We start from the raw sequence: 20,209 nt of genomic DNA on the forward strand, positions 1-20,209 counted from the left end.
GCTACACAGAGAAACCCTGTCTCGAAAAACCAAAAGAAAAAAAAAATGTCCCTTCCCTGACTCCTCAGCTTCATGCTTCATGCTTCGCCTTCAGAAGAAAGCAGTTTTAGAACTTCCTTCCTTGACAAATGATAGTATGCCTTTGGCCAGGCCTATACCCCATTACACAGAGAGGGGAGGTCCCCGATTTACAAGTGAACAGGTGAGAAGAAAACCTTGAGGCTGAAGATCAGGAAAACAGCTGTTTATTCCAAAACAAAAACCAACCCCCCACCCCCAGCCAAGTGCCTGCTCCTTCCTTTTGCTGTCCTCCCCAGGAAGAGGAAGGTGAGTCCAGCACTGGGGGGAAGGGTGGGGAGGGGAGTAAGAATGGGGTTCAGAGGTGTGAGGAGCCTCTGGTGTGGCACTTTGATCTTGTCTCTAACACCCCCTCTGCAGCCCCCAACCAGAAGGGAGCTTTCCTCATGGGTACACCCTGCCTATGTGTATTTGTGTTTATTGGGGAGCAGGGGGGCTGGGGAGGGAAAGACTCAGAAGGCCAGGTCCCAGCTCTGGAAGCATTGTGATGATGGTGGGGGATGAGCAGAACAGGGCCTGCTGGCCCACCCTCAAGACCTCTCCCCACTATGGCTTTATTGAAATAAGAGGTCAAGACTTCAGGGTCAGGCAGGTGGAGGGCGGAGGCTGGGGTGAGGGCAGATCCCAGGAAGGTATTCAGGTTCGGGGAGGGATGAAGGGAAGGAGAGAACAGGCGGACAAAAGCTGAAAGCCCCTGAACCTCTCCAGGGCTCGGGGGTTGAAGAAAGCTGTGTGTCCCATGGGAGTGTTAAGCACACTTGAAGGGAGGGCCTAGAATGGATGGGGAGCCCACGGAGCGTCTAGTAGTTGGGAGACCGAAAACCTGGTGCTGGCCTTTAGGAAGGTTGGCGGTGACCTCCTACTTTCCTCAGCATGGTGAGAGCCTGGTTCCATCTATCCCATCCAGGCTCTGGGCAAGAAGGGGATGGCCACAGGGGCCAATAGTTGGTGGGGGGAGGGAGACATAAGAGGGAGAGGGCGGCCCAGAGGAGGGAGAAGAGCCCCCCTCCTTGCCTTAGGGGCTGGGAGGGGGGCATGTAGCCCTTTAAGAGTGGGGAATGGCCGCCCCCCTGAAACATGGCTATATGTACAGAGAACTGGGTGTGGAGGAAAAGATTGTGCACTGGCTGTCAGGGCCTCCCTGAAGCCCCTGGGTACTCACTCCCTGGTATATTAGGGAAAGGGCAAAGGAGCACCCGTGGCCTTTTCAGGTAAAGGTAACAGGGGCCATTGCTCTCAGAGATACATACTCCGGGAATAGGCCAGTGGGTGGTTTATCAGCTGTGGCATCTCCTGCACCCTCTTTAGGGAGAGCTTGGACCAAGCCTGCAAGTTCTGATCCTGGTTGGGACCAAGTACCAGGGATGGAGTGGGGTAGGGCAGTGAGGCCATCTAAGGGCTGGGAAGCTCCCCCTCTGCTACAGCTGCGGAGAGGTCACCAAGATGACCCTGTCACCGATCAGATCAGGCAAGGGACAGTGGTAATCCAAGAAGAGTTTGGATGCACTCACCAGTGAGTGGAAGGAGGCTCACCAAGGCCAAGTCTGTAGGTGAAGCTGATCCAGGTATCTATTCGGATCAGGAGTGAGGCAGTGACACATTAAGAAGGGCCAGACTGGGGTGGCATTATCAGAGGGAGACAGCTGGCTCCACCCTAGTCCATTGGAGGGAATGGGAAATGGCCTGTTGTGCTGGTTCCCCTAAAGGGAGGAACTGTAAATGCCACGAGACCCCAGAGGACAACTGAAATATAGCCTGTCAACAACATCTGGACCCTAAGATGGTGGGTCCTGGCAGATGGCACACAATTGCCATGGGTCCTGGAAGATGAGGACACACGGTTTCACATGGATTCTGGGAGAGGACAATGGCACCATGGCTGAAGTACACTCTGGAACATGATGACATGGTTTGTTGTCATGGGTCCAGGGAGGTGATGATAACTGTGGTTATGGTAGACTCCAGAGAGAATGATATCACTGGATTTCAGAGACCCTAAACCATGGAGACACTGGGGTTAAAATGGGTCCTGGGAAATGAAGACACCATTGGCTATTATGGCTGCTTGGAGGTGATGGCACCACAGTTACAGTAAATCCTGATGAGTTGTGATAGGACATGACTGATGGGTCCATGGATGCTCATTGTATATGATACTTGTGACATTATTAGATGGATCCTGGGATGTGATGATACATGGTCACAAGAATCCAGGGACACCACAGTTGGAGTGGATCTTAGGAAGTGGTGACATCATAGCTGTGGTGGCTACTGAGACATGAAGACATGGATAAAGTGGGTCTGGGAGGTGACACTGCAATTATAAGGAGTCATGAGAAACTCTGGCTCTCTCAGTCCTAACAAGTCCTGAGAGATGAGGACAGTGTGGTTCTGATGGATCTCACCATCTGGGAGATGGCGAGGACTGTGTGGTTGTGATTGCTGGGAGATGATGAAGACCTCCCCTGGCTATGATGGATGTTGGCAGGTGATGAGGTGAGCATGTTGTGAAGGATTCTGGGAAGCAATGAGGACATGCTTGTGGTGGACCCTGGGACGTCATGACAATGTGTTTGTTGTTTGGACCCTGGGAAATGATGACACCATGGTTGGGAGGGATCCTGGGAGGCAATGATAATGCCGTTAATGGTGATAATGCCTGGAAGGTGATATGGTAATTGAGGTAAGTCTTATGGAATTCTGGGAAATGACACAGTTAACATTGGACCCCAGCTGCTGTGCCATCGTGAGACACTAGGCGGCATTGATGATGTCATGGGCAAGGTCAGCAGCATATACACCCTAATCCTCCCCCTCCAATAGAGATGGGGACTCTGTTGAGAGCTGATGTCTTTAGACATGGCAGAAAGAAGTGATGCCTTCCTTTGGCTCACCCATGAGTCCCAGGACTTTAGAAGCCTCGTGGATCAAAGTGGCTCTGGAGCTGAAGCTCATCCATGGGTGCCATCCCCAGGACTCACTGCACAGGCCCAGCTTTCCTTTAGAGGGGCTAGTAGACATCTGTTGGCTTTGCCCCTGGGGTCATGGGAAGAAAGAAGCCACAGAGCTTAGCTATAGGAAAGTAAGATAAGGACTCTGATGACACAATCATTATGCAGTCACTACTATTGGTCATCTAGAGTGGGGACCACCTCTGAGAAGGAAGCACTCTATGATGATGTCCAAGCAATGGAGGGCATCATCCCCAGCATCCTACAGGAAGATCCTAGCATCCCTCGTGCTGACACCCACCCTCATACTACATCTCAGGATAGTACTTTCTCTGGCCTCTCCCCAGGTGGCCTTGGGCTACACATGCCCAACTTTCTCACGACATGGCACAGCAACAGAGGTGTCTCCTGGTGTCATTTCCAAGTGGTGGTAACTGCTGGTCACACCACAGAAGGGCCTCACCCTGGAGAAGTCCCAGGAACAGGTGGTCATTTCTGGTAATGACATCACATGAAGAGGCACAGTCCCTGTGATGGCGCCATTGGGCAAGGCACCTATTCTGGTGATGGCATCACAGGAGGGAGGCAAAGTCCTGTGACAGTATTGTGGAAAGGAGGCCTAATTGTTAGTGAGGACATAAGTGGCAGGGCGTGGTCCACCGCGATGTGTCCCGGGAAAATGGCTTTGTCTGTAGTGGTGGCATCATGGAATGGAGCTATCTTCTCCATGGCAGAGAAAGATTTGTCCTGTGATGATGATTGCAAGAGGCCTTGGTGCTCAGTCAAGATGATGTCAACAAGTGTCGAGAAGTGTGAGACTTGTCTCTGCAGTGACACTGCAGGAAGAAATTTCTGTTTCTAGGGATGATGGGATGGGACAAGGCATTGTCTGTAGTGACATCACAGGAAAGGAGTTTCTGTGGTGATGTCATGCAAAATGGACATAGCCTCTAGTGATGACCTCATAGGCAGGGCTCTTCCTCTGTGGTGACCTCATAGGAAGGAGGTTTAGTCCCTGCAAACAACATCATAAAACATAGACATATTTGCTAGCAATGACCTCATGTACAGGCCTCCTTCCTCTGGGATGACATCATGGGAGGGAGGCCTTGGTTCAAACAGTGACAAAGTAGGAGGAGAGATCTCATCTACTGTAACATCCCAAAAGGAGGCGTGGTCTCCGGTCCAAGGGCCCATCTGGTCTCAGACCCTTGGTGTGTATGATAAGCCTGTGATGGAGATCTGGGCTGGGAGAAGGGGGCCTCGGAAGCCACAGCCCCCAGCACTCCACCTGGCCTCAGACAGTCACTTCGTTCTTGCTGGCAGTGCGCAGGTGTTGGGGCAGGTGGTGCCCAGGAATGAACTGCAGCTGCTCCAGGGTGCCCTGGCGTTGGAAGGGTGGCCTGCGGGCCAGTGTGCCCCCACCCCCGCCCGCATCAGACATCCAGGCTGGCTGAGGAGAGCCGTGAAGGGCATGGTGATGGTGGGCATGCAGGCCTGATGGGGGCAACCCATGCAGGGGTGTGGGGGGGCCCCCAGGCCCCAGCAGCAGGTTGGAGTGTGAGGCAGCCAGGCTGGCCCGGGTGGTGGGATCTGGGGGCAGTGCAGGACTTCGTGGGGGTGACAGCAGGTGCTCGCGACTCTGGCGAAGCGCCTCAGGTGAGGACAGCAGCAGGTGTTCCTGAGACACCAGGCGCGCTCGAGGCAACGTGAACTCATAGCGGGAAGCTCGGCCATCACCCAGCAGGTGCTCCTGGGACATAACCCGCCGGGGGTTGGGTGCTGGTGCCAGGCCCAGCTCCTCAGGGCCACCCCAGCCATCCATACGGTAGCCACCTCCAGTGCCAGGCCGCCGGAGTGCATGCAAGGGCAGCGTTCCGCGCGGCATCTCCAGTTGTCTGCGCTTCAGGTAGGCTTCATCCAGATCTTTCTCAGCTGGGGGAGGAAAAGACCAGATCCCTTGACAACCCAGAGCCTTCCTCCTCTAGCCTCCTTACAGAAACCCCAGGCAGCACCCAGAAGACCTGAAAGTTTGATCAACAAGAGTCACCAAGCTAAGCAGGGCATGGTTCACACCTGCAATCCCAATACTAGGGAAGCTGAAACAGGAGGGTTTGAGGTCGGGCTGGGCTACATAGTTAGTTCCAGGACAATGTGGGTTACAAAGCAAGTCTTTGGCTCAGAAAAGCAAAATTAAACACCAACAAAAACAAAAACAAAAAACAAAAACAAAAAACAAACAAACAAACAAAAAACAACCAACCCAAACTCCCAAACTATCTCAGGTAATATGGAACCAACTAGGGAAAAAGCTGGTACTGGTAAGAAGACAGAAACTTTTGGCGCCTCCCATCACCGCCACCCGCTGTCCACGGTTCTACTGAAGGACGACACAACCATTCCTCCCCACCCCCCACAAGGCCGTTGGCTGAGTTCCCCTTCCCCAGGCTTACTCACCCAGCCTCTTGAGGGAAGAGTATCGATTCAGTTCTGATTTCACAGCAGCCTCATAGGACGGGGGAAGATGAGAGAGGTTGTGGAAGGACCGGGAGCAGGACAGCGTGGAGTAGTGCAGGGAGGGGCTGGGCGGCGGCATAGCGCGCCAGTCTGTGGCCGGGAAAGACCCAGTCAGTGCAGCCCTCCTCCTTCAGACCCATGGACCAGAACCCAGCCCTCCCCCCTCAGACCCAGGGTTCTATACCCTTTCATTCTCAAGCCGGAAGATCCAGATTCCATTCCCTCCCTCAGATTCAGGAACCCAGATGCTACCCCTCCACCCTTCCTCCCAGGATCCAGCTAACCTTTGCCCTGTCGCTCAGTCCCAGGAGTCTGGGCCTCAGCTTTCTTCCCTCGGACTCCAATCTAAGCTCCCACCCTCCTCCCTTAGACCTAGGGTTCCAGACCCCAGCCCTCCTCCCACAGCCACAGGGGTGAAGATCCCAGCCCTCCCTTTTCAAGCAAGGGGTCCATGCTCTAACCATCCCTCCATGGGTCTAAGATTTCAGGCTCCAGACCTCCTTCAGAGGTCTAGAGTTGGGGAGGTGAGGATCTGAAGTTCTAGCCTGTGAAAGCTTCAACCTTTAGGAGTCCCTCCTTTCCCATCACACTGGACAGGATTGTGGTTGAGGATGAAATCACATTCCAGGTCGGGGACCGCTGGCATTTGTCAGCACCCACTGAATCCTGGCCTCAGCTGGGGATGCATTCCACGCATCTTCCCCAAAACTTGACAGGAAGGAGATCCACCACTTCCGGTGTCCTCTCGAGGACACGGCAGCTGCCTTGGTGGGGCCAGCCCCACATGAGCACCGGCTCACGGGGGTCTGACTGGGGCTCCACCCAGCACCAGGCTGGGGCTACCCACAGTGGGGCTCGAGGACCCCCGACTCCCAGGGCGCCTCGGCCCTCTGCGTACCCAGTGTGGCGGCGTGGTGCTTGGGGCTGTTGACGTTGTAGTGCAGGTTATCTGAGGGACCGAGAAGGGAGGTGATGTCACTGTCATCGCCATCCCAGCAGACACTCCTGCCTGGAAGTGTGTCACTTCTGGCTCTCAGTTCAGTACAGCCCCCACCCCCTCATTAGAACTTATTCTATTGGCCCCTTTGGAGAAACAGAGGATGGGTGCTCATGATCATGGTTGGGGAGTGAGATGTCCCTTTTCCACATTCACCCAATTACCCAAGTCAGAAGTCTGGTGGTCTCCATGCCACCTCTTTCCCTCTTGCCACTCAAGCCTGGTGGCCCCTCCTGACCCCACATCTCTGCCTTGCCTGGCACCCTCCCTCTGAATCACCAAATATGCCCTTTTTTGTCATCCTCCCAGTCCACGTTAAGGTGAGAAGCCAATCACAGTGGCTGCTGCCCCCCACCCCTCAGCACTCAGATGATGCCTTCCATGGTCCACTATCCCCACAGGAAAAGTGGACCATGCGGGTGGTGTCTGAGGCTTGCCACAGGGCCTTTACCCATTCTGCAATGCTGGTCTCAGTGCCTGGAATCTCTTCCTTTTCCTATTGAATGAAATCTTTCTCAGGATCTAGCTTGAGGCTCCACACAATGGGTCATGCCTGCAACCCTAGCATATGGGAGGCTGAGGCAGGTGGATTTCTGAGTTCGAGCCCAGCCTGGTCTACAAAGTGAGTTCCAGGACAGCCAGGGCTACACAGAGAAACCCTGACTTGGGAAGACATAAAGAAAGAAAGAGCCGGGCGTGGTGGCGCAGGCCTTTAATCCCAGCACTCGGGAGGCAGAGGCAGGCGGATTTCTAAATTGGAGGCCAGCCTGGTCTACAAAGTGAGTTCCAGGACAGCCAGAGCTATACAGAGAAACCCTGTCTCAAAAAACCAAAAACCAAAGAGAGAGAGAGAGAGAGAGAGAGAGAGAGAGAGAGAGAGAGAGAGGGGGGGAGGGAAGAGAGGAGGGAGGGAGGGAGGGAGGAAGGAGGAGAGAGAAAGATTAAAGCCTGACACTGTGGCACAGCCTGTACTCTCTAGTACTTGAGAAGGAGTTCAGGAGTTCAAGTTCGACTACATAGTTTGAAGCCCAGCCTGATGAGACCTGATCTGAAAACAAACAAACAAACAAACAAAAAACAAAAACAAAAAACAAGCGAAATCCCACAAAGACAAACTTTGAATGTCCCCTCATTATTACCATTGAAAAATCATCTCCCCTGTCCACCCCTGACTCAGTTCAGACCCTCTTCTATTATTGCACGGGCCTCCTGAACCTCTCTCCTCTCATCTTTCTTTTAACATAGCTTGCAGTTTCCAGAACACGGGTTTTTTTGTTGTTGTTATTGGTGGTGTTGGTGGGTTTTTTAAAAAATTAATTAATTAATTAATTAATTATATGTAAGTACACTGTAGCTGTCTTCAGACAACCCAGAAGNGGGCATCAGATCCCATTACAGATGGTTGTGAGTCACCATGTGGTTGCTGGGATTTGAACTCAGAACCTCTGGAAGAGCAGTCAGTGCTCTTAACCACTGAGCCACCTCTCCAGCCCGGTTTTTTTTGTTTTTTTGTTTTTGTTTCTGGACAGGGTCCCAGTGTGAACGGCTGTCCTGGAATTCACTGAGATCTGATGCCTCTCTCTGCCTCCCCAGTGCTAAGGGTTGGAGGCAGAAGCCACCAAACCTGGCTCCCTTCCAATCTTATGCAAGGCTGGAGATAGAACCCAGGGTCCTCTCTCCCTGGGTAAGCACCCTAACTAAACTCCACCCCAAGGTCCTTACTGTTGGATTCTAGGCAAGTGGACCCAGGAGGCCCACCTCCAGCTCCCCACTGATGAGTTCTACCTGAGCTGCACCATCCCTACCCCTTGGCTTTCTTCTTTGTTTCTTCCCTCCTTCCCTCCTTCCTTCCTTCCTTCCTTCCTTCCTTCCTTCCTTTCTTTCTTTCTTTCTTCCCTCCTTCCTTTCTTTTTTCTTCCCTTCTTTCTTTCCTCCTCTTTCTTTCTTTCTTTCTTTCTTTCTTTCTTCCCTCCTTCCTTTCTTTTTTTCTTCCCTTCTTTCTTTCCTCCTCTTTCTTTCTTTCTTTCTTTCTTTCTTTCTTTCTTTCTTTCTTTCTTTCTTTCTTTCTCTCTTTTTTCCTTCCTACCTTCCTTCCCCACCCTCTCTCTCTTTCTTCCTCTTCCTTCTCCTTCCTCTTGGTTTTTTGAGACAGGGTTTCTCTGTATGGCCCTAGCTGTCCTGGAACTCTGTAGACCAGACTGGTCTTGAAGTCACAGATCCGCCTTCCTCTGCCTCCTGACTGCTGGGATTAAACTCATGAGCTCCTACTGCCCAGGACCTCTCTGGTCCCCTGGGACAGGATCTCACTGTTTAACCCAGGCTGGGCCCCAACTCTTAATCTTCCTACCTCAGCCTTCACTCAGAATTTTGGGATTATAGCTGTGTGCATCATCACCTATCTATCTCCCACTTAGGCACTGTCTGCTCCCTGCTCAAAGCACCTCAATGGTTTCCCATTGACTTCAGAACGGAGAACCTGAACTTAGCCTGAAGAAGTTTAGAGCTCTAAGCTGCCTGTGCTCTCACGTCTGAGAGCCCCATAAGCTCTTCTCCAGCCACCTAGGGTTCCTGCAGCTGACAGTTGCTCCTCTCGCTGGGAAAAGCATCCCCACACCACTCCCCCATTTCCTGGCTCAAATAAGACCAGAACTTTTCCTGCCTACTATGACCTCGGGGAGTTCTCTTAGGATGAGCAGCATGCATGTTGAAAGAAGAAATGTTCACAGCTGATGGATGAGACTGGAATGGGGCCAGGGCATTAGGGTTGAGGGGTGTCACATGAGGAGGACAGAGCCACGGGGATGAGGGCATGGCCAGAGATGAGGTCCCATGTCATTTGCACTCACCGAGGTTGGAGGGCTTCATGGTGTTGTAAAGGTTCTTGGGCGTCCTTGGGGCCATGCTGTCTGGACCTCCCAGCCCTGGGGTCAGAGAACTGCTTCTGGCCCGGTCCGGGCGGGTTGCGGGTCCTGCTTGATGCCTGAGAATATCCACCAGAGCTCTAAAAACGGCAGATGGATGCGGTGGGTAGTCAGGGACTGGGATGGGAGGGAGATGGGTAAGGGTCCAGGACTTTCTATCCCTATCTGCTTCTTTAGGGCATCCACAGTGCGGAGATGTGGTCCAGTTTTGGCTATGCACCTTTTAATGTCAACCTTTCCAGGCCACATTTCTTGCTTGATGAATTCTTTCAGGAATCCCTTCTGAGGTCTCTCCACAGCCACCTGTGTGGCCTTGCCCCGCCATGAGCTAAGACCTTATAATTGTTCCTTGGGCATCCTTCCTGGCTGCAGTAAAAGACGTCCCCACTTGTTCACTTAGGCCGACCTTTCTGAACGTTTCCCTCCTTGTAATCTTTCACAACAGACCTCCTCAATACATTGCCGATCAGGTCACACTGCTCAGCAAGTTTCCCACCTGGAAATCACTGTCGCTCTCTCCTGGCGTGCAGCTGGAGTCCTTGCCTCTTGTCTGCCCTCATACAGAGCCTCAAAGGTGTTCCCTTGGTCATATCTATCTCTCGTGGCTCTTCATAACACACAGAAGACCTGCCTGTTCCTCCTCAGACACCCAGCAGGAACAGGATGCCGCCCCCGTGTTGTAGTTTCCCTCGGCCTGGAATGACCCTCACACAGATACCTGAATGGCTCTGCCTCTTATTTCCTGCTCAGACAGACTCTTTCTGATCTTCAACTAAACCTTCAGCTAAATCCCTTCCCAAACCAACACTCCTTCTGTTAACTTTTTACATTGGTTTGTTTTCTTCACAGCACTTGTCACTATCTAGAGTTGCCTATAGGCTTGCTGGATTCACCACAACTATTTAATGAGCACTCACTCGGCTAGGTCGCTACATGAATCAGCTCAGTTAATCTCCTTTACATTCCGAATAAGCGGGGGGGGGGGGGTCAATTCTTAGACCTACTGTCTATGCGGGGAAGAGTGCCTAACATCACACAGATCACAGGCCGAATCCTTGGACTTAGGAAAACAGGCTTATCCAGAAAGGCAGAACTTTTGTTCTATTCTGTATCCCTAGCCCCTGGCCCACAGAAAGTGCTTAAGAAATACTGCCTGAACCAAGCAGTGGTGGCGCACGCCTTTAACCCCAGCACTTGGGAGGCAGAGGCAGGCAGATTTCTAAGTTCAAGGCCAGCCTGGTCTACAAGGTGAGCTCCAGGACAGCCAGGGGCTACACAGAGAAACCCTGTCTCAAAAAAAGAATAAAGAAAAAAAAAAAAGAAATACTGGTTGAATGGATGAACTCTCCATACCAACTCTTCTACAGCCAGGTCCTTTTGTCGCTTCTGTCACTGGGCTTCAGTTACTTCCCACAACTAACTTGGACCTCAGTCATCCGTGTGGCCACGCCCCAACAGGGTCTGGGTTCTGAGGAACCGGCCCTCCCCCCCCCCCACTCCCACCCCTGGCCAAGCCACCCTTATTGCCCAGACCACACCCCCAAGCCGGTGGACCTCTCTCAGAGTAAGCCCTGCCTCTTAATCAGTTGCTCCACCTCCCAGTACCAAGGAACCGCCTCCATCGGATTGTCTGTTCCCCAGTGCCCGGTTCCAGGCTCCCTCCTGTCCCTCCAACCCCAGTTCACACTTACCTGGGCACGTTGATCTCCCGGTGCGCCCTGGGTGCACGTGACGCCTTGCTGAAGGCCACTTTGGCACCGACGCCCACCGCCAGGGCGAAACTGATGACTCCGCACACCACGTAGGCTGTGCTGCCCCCTGGGCCCTCTCCCCCACGTCCCCCAGCGCCCCCGGCCCGACCCCCTTCCAGCCACCCTGCCTGGCCCGGCCCTGGTCCCCCACCCGCACCCCCAGCGCCCCCGGCGCCTCCAGCCAGCGGCGGGGGCGTGGTGGCCCAGCGTGGCGTGTCGTAGTTGGAGCAGGAGGCCTGCGCCAGGCGCATGTGGCGGTGCTCGCAGCAGAAACGGTAGTGGCAGGTGCCACAGCAGAAGCGGTAGGAGCCGGTGCTGCAGTTGAAGGTGGCGTCGTACTGGCCCATGACATCGTAGTAGCCATGGCAGAGCTCGGCCGGAGGGGGCGCCCGTGCCGCTGCGCCCGTGCCACCGGCGGGGCTGGTCTTGGTGGCGTTGGCGCTGGTACCTGTCGCGCTCCCGCCGCCCGCCAGAGCCCCGGTCAGGCGCCGCAGGTGTGCGAGTAGCGCGGGCAGCGCACCCGGGGCCACTGCGCTTGTGTCGTTAGATGGGCGCGCCCCCGCCGGGCCCGCGGCGGAGGCTAGCAGCGCGACGGTCCCGAGCAGCAGCAGGGCCGGCATGGTGCACACCGGGACGCCAGGCTGCGGATCCCGGAGCCGAATTGCAGCGGTGGGAGGGGAGGGCAAAGGGAGCGACGAGAGGGGGGTTCAGTAGGAGAGAAGAAAGGATCGGCGGGTCGGAGGAGGGGCATACAGAAGTTTTTACGAAGGGAGGGCATGACGGAGAAGGAAGGTGTGAAGGCAGAAGGCAGAGGGGGGAATTGAGGAAGATGTGTGGGAGGGGGGTGAGGCGCAGCCAAAGACCCAAGGAGCCCAGGAAGGAGGGAAAGAGGAGTGAGGGAAGAAAGGAGGGATCGGGAAGAGAAATGTGGGGTGTGGGGCAGCCCGGTAGTAGGGGAGGGAGGAGAAGGAAGGAGAAGAGAGGAGGGGAGGGGAAGAGAGGAGAGAGGAGGGGAGGAGAGGAGAGAGAATGAAAATTAGTTGAGAGCTCAGCCACATAGGTGCAGGGATATTGATACCGACATGAGGAATCGTCAAACATTTTTGTCCTATATACCTGTAGAACAGCTGACCAACATGCAGGTGATGCCTGTGTGTGACAACCTAAGATGCCTCCTGGTACTGCTTAAAAAAAAACAAAAACAAAAACACACAAACAAAAAAACAAAACAAAGCAACAACAGCAAAACAAGCCAGGCGTGGTGGCACAGGCCTGTAACCCTAGCACTCTGAAGGCAGGGGCAGGAGGATTGTCTCAAGTTTGAGTCCTACTTGAGGTATATAAATGAGTTCCAGGGCAGCCAAAGATACATAGGGAGACAACAAACAAGAGGGAAGTTCTCTTGGTGGTGGGCACACAGTATAGTTAAGAACTACTGGCTAACAGCTATTTAGTTTACAAGTCTCCAAAGATGCCCTACCTCTTTCGTACACATGCACATGTGCACGCACACACACTCTTACACACACGTGTGCACACACACATGTGCACAAACAATCATCTCATATACAAGTGTTGCTGCTGTTCACAGTTTTGGAAGAAACATTTTATGTGGGGGTGATGAGATGAGACATGGGACTGGGTAGGTGGGTCAGAAGGGCGGGCTTTCTAGCTGTCTCCATGGCAACTGTCCAGGCAGGTCAGGAACAGGCCAGTGTGGGCAGGAGAAGATATGGGGGAGGAAAGACAGCCTGGCAGGGCCCCGGGAGAGCAGAGCCCACCCCCCTCCACTGGGCAGGATAAGCAGTTTTGAACCGGGGCCAGCAAGCAGAGGCGACTGGGTGTTTCATCTCAGAGGCTCCCTCTCTTCTCAAAGGGCATCTTGACATGGCCCAGGGGAACAGCTCTCCAGAGGCTTGGAGCAAAGGCTGTGTCCAGTGTGTAGGACAGGGACTCCTTCTGGAAACAGCCCTTGGGGTGTCAAGAACATCAAGAATACAGCCTTGAATAAGCCCACAGATTCCTGTGGGTCTGGGGTGGACCTTCCAGGGAGAGGAGGGAGGTGCTAGACAAACATGTCACATGTGCTTCAGACTGCTGAGGAGGAACATTGAGTAGTGACAGTCATGGGGACCTAATGCAGAGGAGGAGGAAGGAGGGGTGTTGAGATGTATTCAGGTAAACATTGTTAGGTGATTTTAAGATTTGTTCTGTCCACTGTGCACGTGTGTGTGTGTGTGTGTGNGNGNGNGAGAGAGAGAGAGAGAGAGAGAGAGAGAGAGAGAGAGAGAGAGAGAGAGAGAGATTGCCAAGCAAAGTGCTTGAAAGCTGAGGTAGGGAGATAGCTTTTGGGTGCTGGAGTTCCCCAAGATTTGGCTCCACCTCTCATAACTTGGAGTCTCAACTTTTTTTTTTTTTTTTTAAACAGAGTCTCACTCTGTAATCCTGTAACTATGTAGCCCAGGTTAGCTTCAAATGGATGAATCCTGTTTCAGCTTCCTAAGTGTTGGACTTCCAGGTGTATGGATTCTCTCTCTCTCTCTCTCTCTCTCTCTCTCTCTCTCTCTCTCTCTCCCTCCTTTCTTCTCTCCTTCTATTCCTGTCTCCCCTTTCTTCCATCCCCCCCTCTTCCTCTGCCTTCTTTACTTTTTGCTTGGTTTTATTGTAATAAAGTCCACTGAACTGATGCTGGCCCCAAATTCACTATGTAACTAAGGCCGACATTGAACTCTGTCCTTCTGCCTCTACCTCCTGAGTGTCCGTCCACCCCTAGCCTTCAACTTTCCCTTTTGGGTCTATGTTAGCCCCCTTCCCAGAACTCCAGCCCAGTATATTTCACTGCTTACTGGGAGCGTGCACATCGGGTACTTAAAGGCCACCTTGGAGGTGGGCTTAGTTCACATGAAGACTTTGACGACTCATAAAAAAATTAAAGTCAGATATGGTAGCATAATTTCTTTATCCTCGTCTGTTTGAGATGCTGAGGCAGGAAGATCACACGCTCAAGACCCACCCAAGTATATAGTGAGTTCAAGGCCAGCCCAGTCAGCTTAGCAAGAAAGACCCCCGACTCACAAAGAAAGCCAGGCATATAGCTCAGTGGGAGTGGGAGAGCATTTGCATAGCATGCTTGAGGCTGGGGGTTTAATCCCCAGTACTACACACAAATTAATTGTTACCATAGGAACCAGCAATTCCATTCCTTTGTGTTTCCCTCCAAAGATCTAAATACATGTGACCACAAAAATGCATGCACAGAAGCCCACAGTATATCTGTACATATTAGATTCAAAGCAGAAAATGATGCAGATTTTGGTAAACAGATGAACAGGTAAACAAATGTGGTACGTCCATACAGCAGGCTACTATTCAGCCTTGAGGAGGAGTCACACTGACGCTACGCATGCTACAACGCAAGTGAATCTTAAGGACATTGTTCTAAGAGGAAGAAGCCAGGCATAAAACATTACACAGTATATGATTTCACTTATATGAAAGGGCCACAGCAGTCAAACCCACGCGGACAGAAATCCTATTTATTACTTATATCTTGTCGCTGGAGGGAAGAACATGGAAGAGATGGGTTCATACAAAGAGGGCTTCGTTTTAGAGTGAGGAGAATGTTCTGGAACTAGAGCAGGCAGGATGGCTCAGTGGGTAAGGGTGCTTGCTCTATTGGCTTCCCTGGGTTCCAGATGGTAGACGGTGAAAAACTGAATCCCCAAAGTTGTCTTCTCATTTTTATATGTGAACCATGGCACGGGTGTGTGCACACACACACACATGTAGCAGAGTTTTAGCAGGGCCACCGTAACTGGCGTTAACTCAGAGCAATGGCACCCAGGCTCTGAAGTGACCTTTCGTAAACAGTCAGTGGTTGTTATCCTAGAGCTGTTTCTTTGAAGGATTCTCAGAACCTTTGCACAACTTAGTCCAGAGACAAACCTGGCAAACGTGGACGTCTCTTATGGCCGAGAGAAGCTTAGATAATAGTTCCTCCAGTCAGCACCTAGATCAGCACGAGGTTTTGGCAGAAACTGACATGCTAAAGGTGCCCTTTGTGTAACAAGAAAGAGGTTCTGCCAAGTGGTTCAGGCTTTGGTCCCTGAAAAGCTGATACCCTGCAGCTAAGAAGTCTAAATTCATCCCGCCCCATCTCTCTCTCTTTAATCAGTCAGCCTGAGTAACACACACACACACACACACACACACACACACACACACACACACACACATTTAAAATAAAAGAGTGTTCTGGATCTAGATAGAGATCATCACAAAACATAGGGAAGATGTCAGACATTAAAACGGCTAAACGTAAATTTTATCTGTGTTTTATCAGAATTTTTAAAATTTTACATTGTCTCACTCTCTGAAGCCTTGGCTGGCCTGGAACTTTTTCTGTAGTCCAGGTTGGCTTGAACTCAGAGATCTGCCTGCCTCTGCATCCTACGCGCTGTGAATTAAAGGCGTGGGCTATCAAATCCAACCATGCTTTACAAGTCTTTTTAAAATGGAGGCAGGCACGGTGGCTCCCACTTCAAATCCTAGCACTTGGGAGGCAGAGTCAGGGAGGGCAAGAGTTTAGAGTCATTCTTTTTTTTTTTTTTTTTTTTTTAAAGATTTATTTATTTATTATATGTAAGTACACTGTAGCTGTCTTCAGACACTCCAGAAATCTTGTTACTGATGGTTATGAGCCACCATGTGGTTGCTGGGATTTGAACTCCGGACCTTCGGAAGTTCGGAGTGCTCTTACCCACTGAGCCATCTCACCAGCCCAGTTTAGAGTCATTCTTAACTACATAGCAAGTGCAAGCTTAATCCTGGCTACATGAGACCCCGTCTTTAAAACAAAACAAAACAAACAAAACAGAACAGCAAACAAAACGGGCAGATGACATCCACAGCTTCCCTGTTCAGACCTTGTCTTGGCTTCTTGCCTCACTTAAGCCAATCTTTGCTCTACCTGGAATGTCTTTGAGTGACCACCCTTTCTTTCCTTTCCCTCGAGGCCAATGGTTTTCAACAAAAGTTCCTCATGTTGTGGTGACCCATCCCCCAACAGTAAAATTATTTCTTTTGCTATTTTTTTTAAATAAAGTGATGTGTTTTTTTAAAAAACAAATTATTTATTTTATGTACGAGTACACTGTAGCTGTCTTCAGACACACCAGAAGAGGGCGTCAGATCCCACTACAGATGGTTGTGAGCCACCATGTGGNTGCTGGGAATTGAACTCAGGACCTCAGGAAGAGCAGTCAGTGCTCTTAACCACTGAGCCATCTCTCCAGCCCTCTTTTGCTATTAAAAAAAAGATGTATGTATGTATGTATGTATGTATGTATGTATGCATGTATGCATGCATGCATGCATGCATGTTCATAAATATGTATGTCTGAAGGCCAGAAGAGGCATCAGAGCTCCTTATAAATGGCTATGAGCCGCCATGTGGTTGCTGGGAGTTGAACTCAGAAGTGTAGCCAGTGCTCTTAAACCCTGAACCATCTTTCTGGTCCTTCTTCTTATCTGTAATGTTGTAAAGGTGTCTGTGCTTTGTGGGTGTCTTAGGTGACCCACAAAGGGCTTGAGACCCATAGGTTGAGAACCACTGCTCTAGACCTTTCTGGGGTCATGCCCAAGAACTCTCTCCTTTCCTTCCCTGAGCAATTGCTGCTGCCTTGATTGGCAGATCTCAGCTCAGCAGTCCTCCACCTCTTCCTTCCCACCCCTTCCTTCAGCACAGCTCTCCTGTTGTCTCAGCAAGCCACCAAGCAGCCCCTGAGCTGGTGGGGTTCCCTGCCCTGCTAGGTTTCTTCTGAAGCTCTCTGTGTTTGTCACAGGATGCACACACGCAGCCTTGGTGTGCGCCTCTCGACACTTAGACTAGAACTAGAATGTCCATGGAGGCGGATGATTTGAGTTACATCTTTGCTGCCTCTCGCAGCCCTCAGACCCAGTGCATGTGATGCATGTAAATGCTCAGGAAAACGTTTACATCTTGGAAAATGCTGAAGCAAGCATGAGAGGTGGATATTCATATCCCCCCAACCCTCAGGTGAGAACAAAACTCTAAGGGGTCTGATTGCCCCTCAGTGACCAGACCTGTGTTAGGCTCTGAACCTAGTCTTAGATGGCTTTCTCCCACACAGAGACAAGGGAGGTGAGACACCCAGAGACCCAGCTTTTCTAAGGGTAGCAGACACAGCTATAGAGATCCCTTCATTCTTTGAGTACTGACAAGTACAATGGGAATCCGGCTGGAAGAATGAAGCCATCTGTGCTGATGGGGCGGAAGGCAGCTGTCTCCCTTGCTCAAAGGCTGTGAGTTGACAGAGGACAACCAGATGCAGTAACCAGTGCAGATACTGGAGACGAGGGGACTGGTTTCTCTCACACAGGACTGCTCAGACTCACAACAGCACTGATACTTGACACAGACCACAGGGCAGCTAAACTGAAGCCCCAAAGCAAGGACACTCAGTGTCAGCCTGGTGATGTGCCTATACACCCTTCGAGAGCACGTGTGTGAGTGCATGTGTGTGCACATACACATAATCACGCTACACGGACATATAAACATTTGTATATATTTTAACCATCAGTGTTCAAGGCTCATATGTTAAGGCATACCAGAAACATTGCATCTCTACACCAGCTCCCTGCACTGGGCTGGCGGGCAGGCAGGCAGGCGTCCTCGCTCATCCTAGCTCTGTCATGCAGCCCTATAGGTGCAAGCACACTCTAGCCCAGCTGCGCAGAATCTGCAACTGGCAAGTGAGAACTCCTGCCCCGCCCCCTCCCCGCCCCATCTCCTACTCCGCCCCAGCCCTACACCGCCCCCGACCTCTAGTTCTCACTCACAAGGCAATGTCCTCCTCCACAGCCTGAGGGGGTGGGTGGGAAAGGAGGCCCCAAACCCCGGTTCTTCCTTCGGTTGCACCTTGCTTGGTTCTCAAATCCAGCTCAGGACTTGAATGACACAAGGTGTTACAGAGAAAAAGAGCCAGCCTCGGAAAAGGAAGCCCCCAACAAGTTCTATCCCATCCCTGCCAGCTGGGGGTGGAGAATGCTGGCTAGGATGTCAGAAGTGGGCTGGGCTGGGTGGATCGGAGTGCCTCCCGAGGGTCCTTGCAGAGAACAGCAGCAGGTGGGGGGAGGCGTGGTGAGGACGCCCGAGAACCGAGAAAGGGAAGGAGGGTACAGGGTCCAGGAAGAGGGGAACGCAGACGCAAAGAGGAAGACAGAGATAGTCAGTCAGGGAAGAGACAGAAACCCGCAGATGGTGGTACCGGAAGGATGGGTAGTGATGGAAAGTAGACAGAGGCTGAGACACAGAAAGAGAGTAGGAGACCCAGAGAGAGAGAAGCAGAGGCCCTGGGGTTGGGAGGGGAAGTAAAAGAGAGTGAGAGAAGTGAGAGCTAGAGATGAGGAGGGCACAACCAATAAAGGACCTGAGACTCTAAAATGGCCCGAGTGGGGTCTGCAGGTGGCGGCTGCGGAGGTGGTGGCGGGGGCGCAGATCAGGGAAGGGGGTAGGAGCATGTGGAAGGGGTTCCTAGGAATATCAGGGATTAGAAAGTCGGTTTGAGGTAGGAATGCGGAAAGCAGGCAAGATTGGGGACCTGTAGAAGGAGGGAGAGGAAAGGAGCGTGCCTGGCTACTGTGGCGCTGGGAAAGAGCCCCCCAAATCCCTGCCTGCTAAGGATAGCGGGGAATACCACATGCAGCGCTACTTTGTCTGGGCTGTCTGGGGTCCCTGCCTAGAGACTCCGTCCATCCTCTTCTCAGGCCCCCTGCCTACGTCCAGTCGGCTGTCTTCTCTCTAACCTGGCTCTGCCGTCGGGTTTCTGTTCCTCTGCATCTCTGCGTCTGTCTAGGGCTCTGTCCGGATCTCTGTCTGGGCCCTCCATCCCAACCTCCCCCGCCTGGATCTGTAGCCTCCTTGTAATTTCCACACCCAGTTCCTCTGTCAGGGGCTCTCTCAATCTCTGCTTGTCTGTCCCGGGATTCTGTCCCTTCTAAGTGTCTCATTCTCATCACTGCACTGTTCCCAGCCCTTTGAGCCCCTCACTCTTGAGCAGAGTGGGTGGGGGGCGCTGCGGAGGGAGCTGTGTGTTCCCAGCGCAAAATAGACTCCCGTTGCCATGGCGACGCGAGCGCGGCCTCGAGACGCAGGCTTCGGGCTGGGTGTGCGGAGGGGACACCTGGAACCGGAACGCGGGGGCCGGGGCTCCGACGCCCGTGTCCCAAGGGGCACCGGAGGATGGATGGAACTCCTAGGTCCCCAGGGAGGGTGTACTGGGCTAGGTAACTGGTGGGAGGGGGCTGGGCTGCTAGGATCTGCGGCGGCGGTGGGTGAGTTTGATTGTCAATGGGGTTGCACTGGTCCTTGCATCTCTGGCGGACACGGGATGCCTTCAAAGGCCCCCAGGCTGGGGATGGAGTCTGCGAATCTTGGGTGAGGGTTTGACGCGGTGGAGGCGGAGGGGCGTCTGTAGAGTTTGAACACTCTGATCTCCAAGGGGCTGCAGAATTCTGCGTCTTGGGCGAGTAAGGACCACGGAGCAGCAACTGTCCATGCCATCCATTCACATACTTGTCCATTCCTCCCCATCCCTCTTTTCCCCCGTGCCTCAGTTTACCCCTCCTCACCAGGTACGGATGCGCTCACCTCACTTTCCGGATGCGGGACCTTCAGGGAATCGGGGGGTGGCAGCGTGGGGGCCAGCCAGGGTAGGCAGAGCGAGCGCGTGTCTGCCAGCCAGCGGGGCTGGGCGCGCGCGCGCTGATGGGGGTGGGGGCGGCAGGCTGCGTGGTGGGGACCCTGGCCGGCAGCTCTTTCTTTTGCAGATGCGCACCGGCCCCAGTGCAGATGTGGCCGCTGCCAGCCCTCGCCTGTGTCTCGCACCGGCTTGGAGCTTGGAGAGGCGCCTCCCCCACCCCACCTGCAGGAGACCCCACTTTCTTCCTCCTACAGACCCCTGGAGCCCC

The 20,209-nt window shown here is 52.7% G+C and overlaps 1 protein-coding gene across 3 annotated transcripts; it reads right to left on the bottom strand.

The window, feature by feature from the left end:
- Positions 1 to 229: 229 nt before the first annotated feature.
- Positions 230 to 20,184, bottom strand: Shisa7 (shisa family member 7). 3 transcript variants are annotated; one of them, XM_021219285.2, is made up of 6 exons: positions 19,890 to 20,184; positions 11,156 to 11,856; positions 9,390 to 9,544; positions 6,445 to 6,495; positions 5,487 to 5,636; positions 230 to 4,964 (listed from the first exon to the last, which is right to left on the bottom strand). In XM_021219285.2, exons 2-6 carry the CDS (start codon positions 11,833 to 11,835, stop codon positions 4,327 to 4,329), a joined length of 1,674 nt encoding a protein of 557 aa, XP_021074944.1. In that variant the 5' UTR covers positions 11,836 to 11,856; positions 19,890 to 20,184; the 3' UTR covers positions 230 to 4,326. The 3 variants fall into 3 exon arrangements, with proteins under 3 accessions (XP_021074944.1, XP_029387841.1, XP_021074945.1); XM_029531981.1 differs by lacking the exon at positions 19,890 to 20,184 and adding an exon at positions 18,080 to 19,254; XM_021219286.2 differs by lacking the exon at positions 6,445 to 6,495.
- Positions 20,185 to 20,209: the final 25 nt, after the last annotated feature.

Source organism: Mus pahari, chromosome 19, assembly GCF_900095145.1.
Source record: "Mus pahari chromosome 19, PAHARI_EIJ_v1.1, whole genome shotgun sequence".
In the NCBI taxonomy this organism is placed as follows: Eukaryota; Metazoa; Chordata; class Mammalia; order Rodentia; family Muridae; genus Mus; species Mus pahari.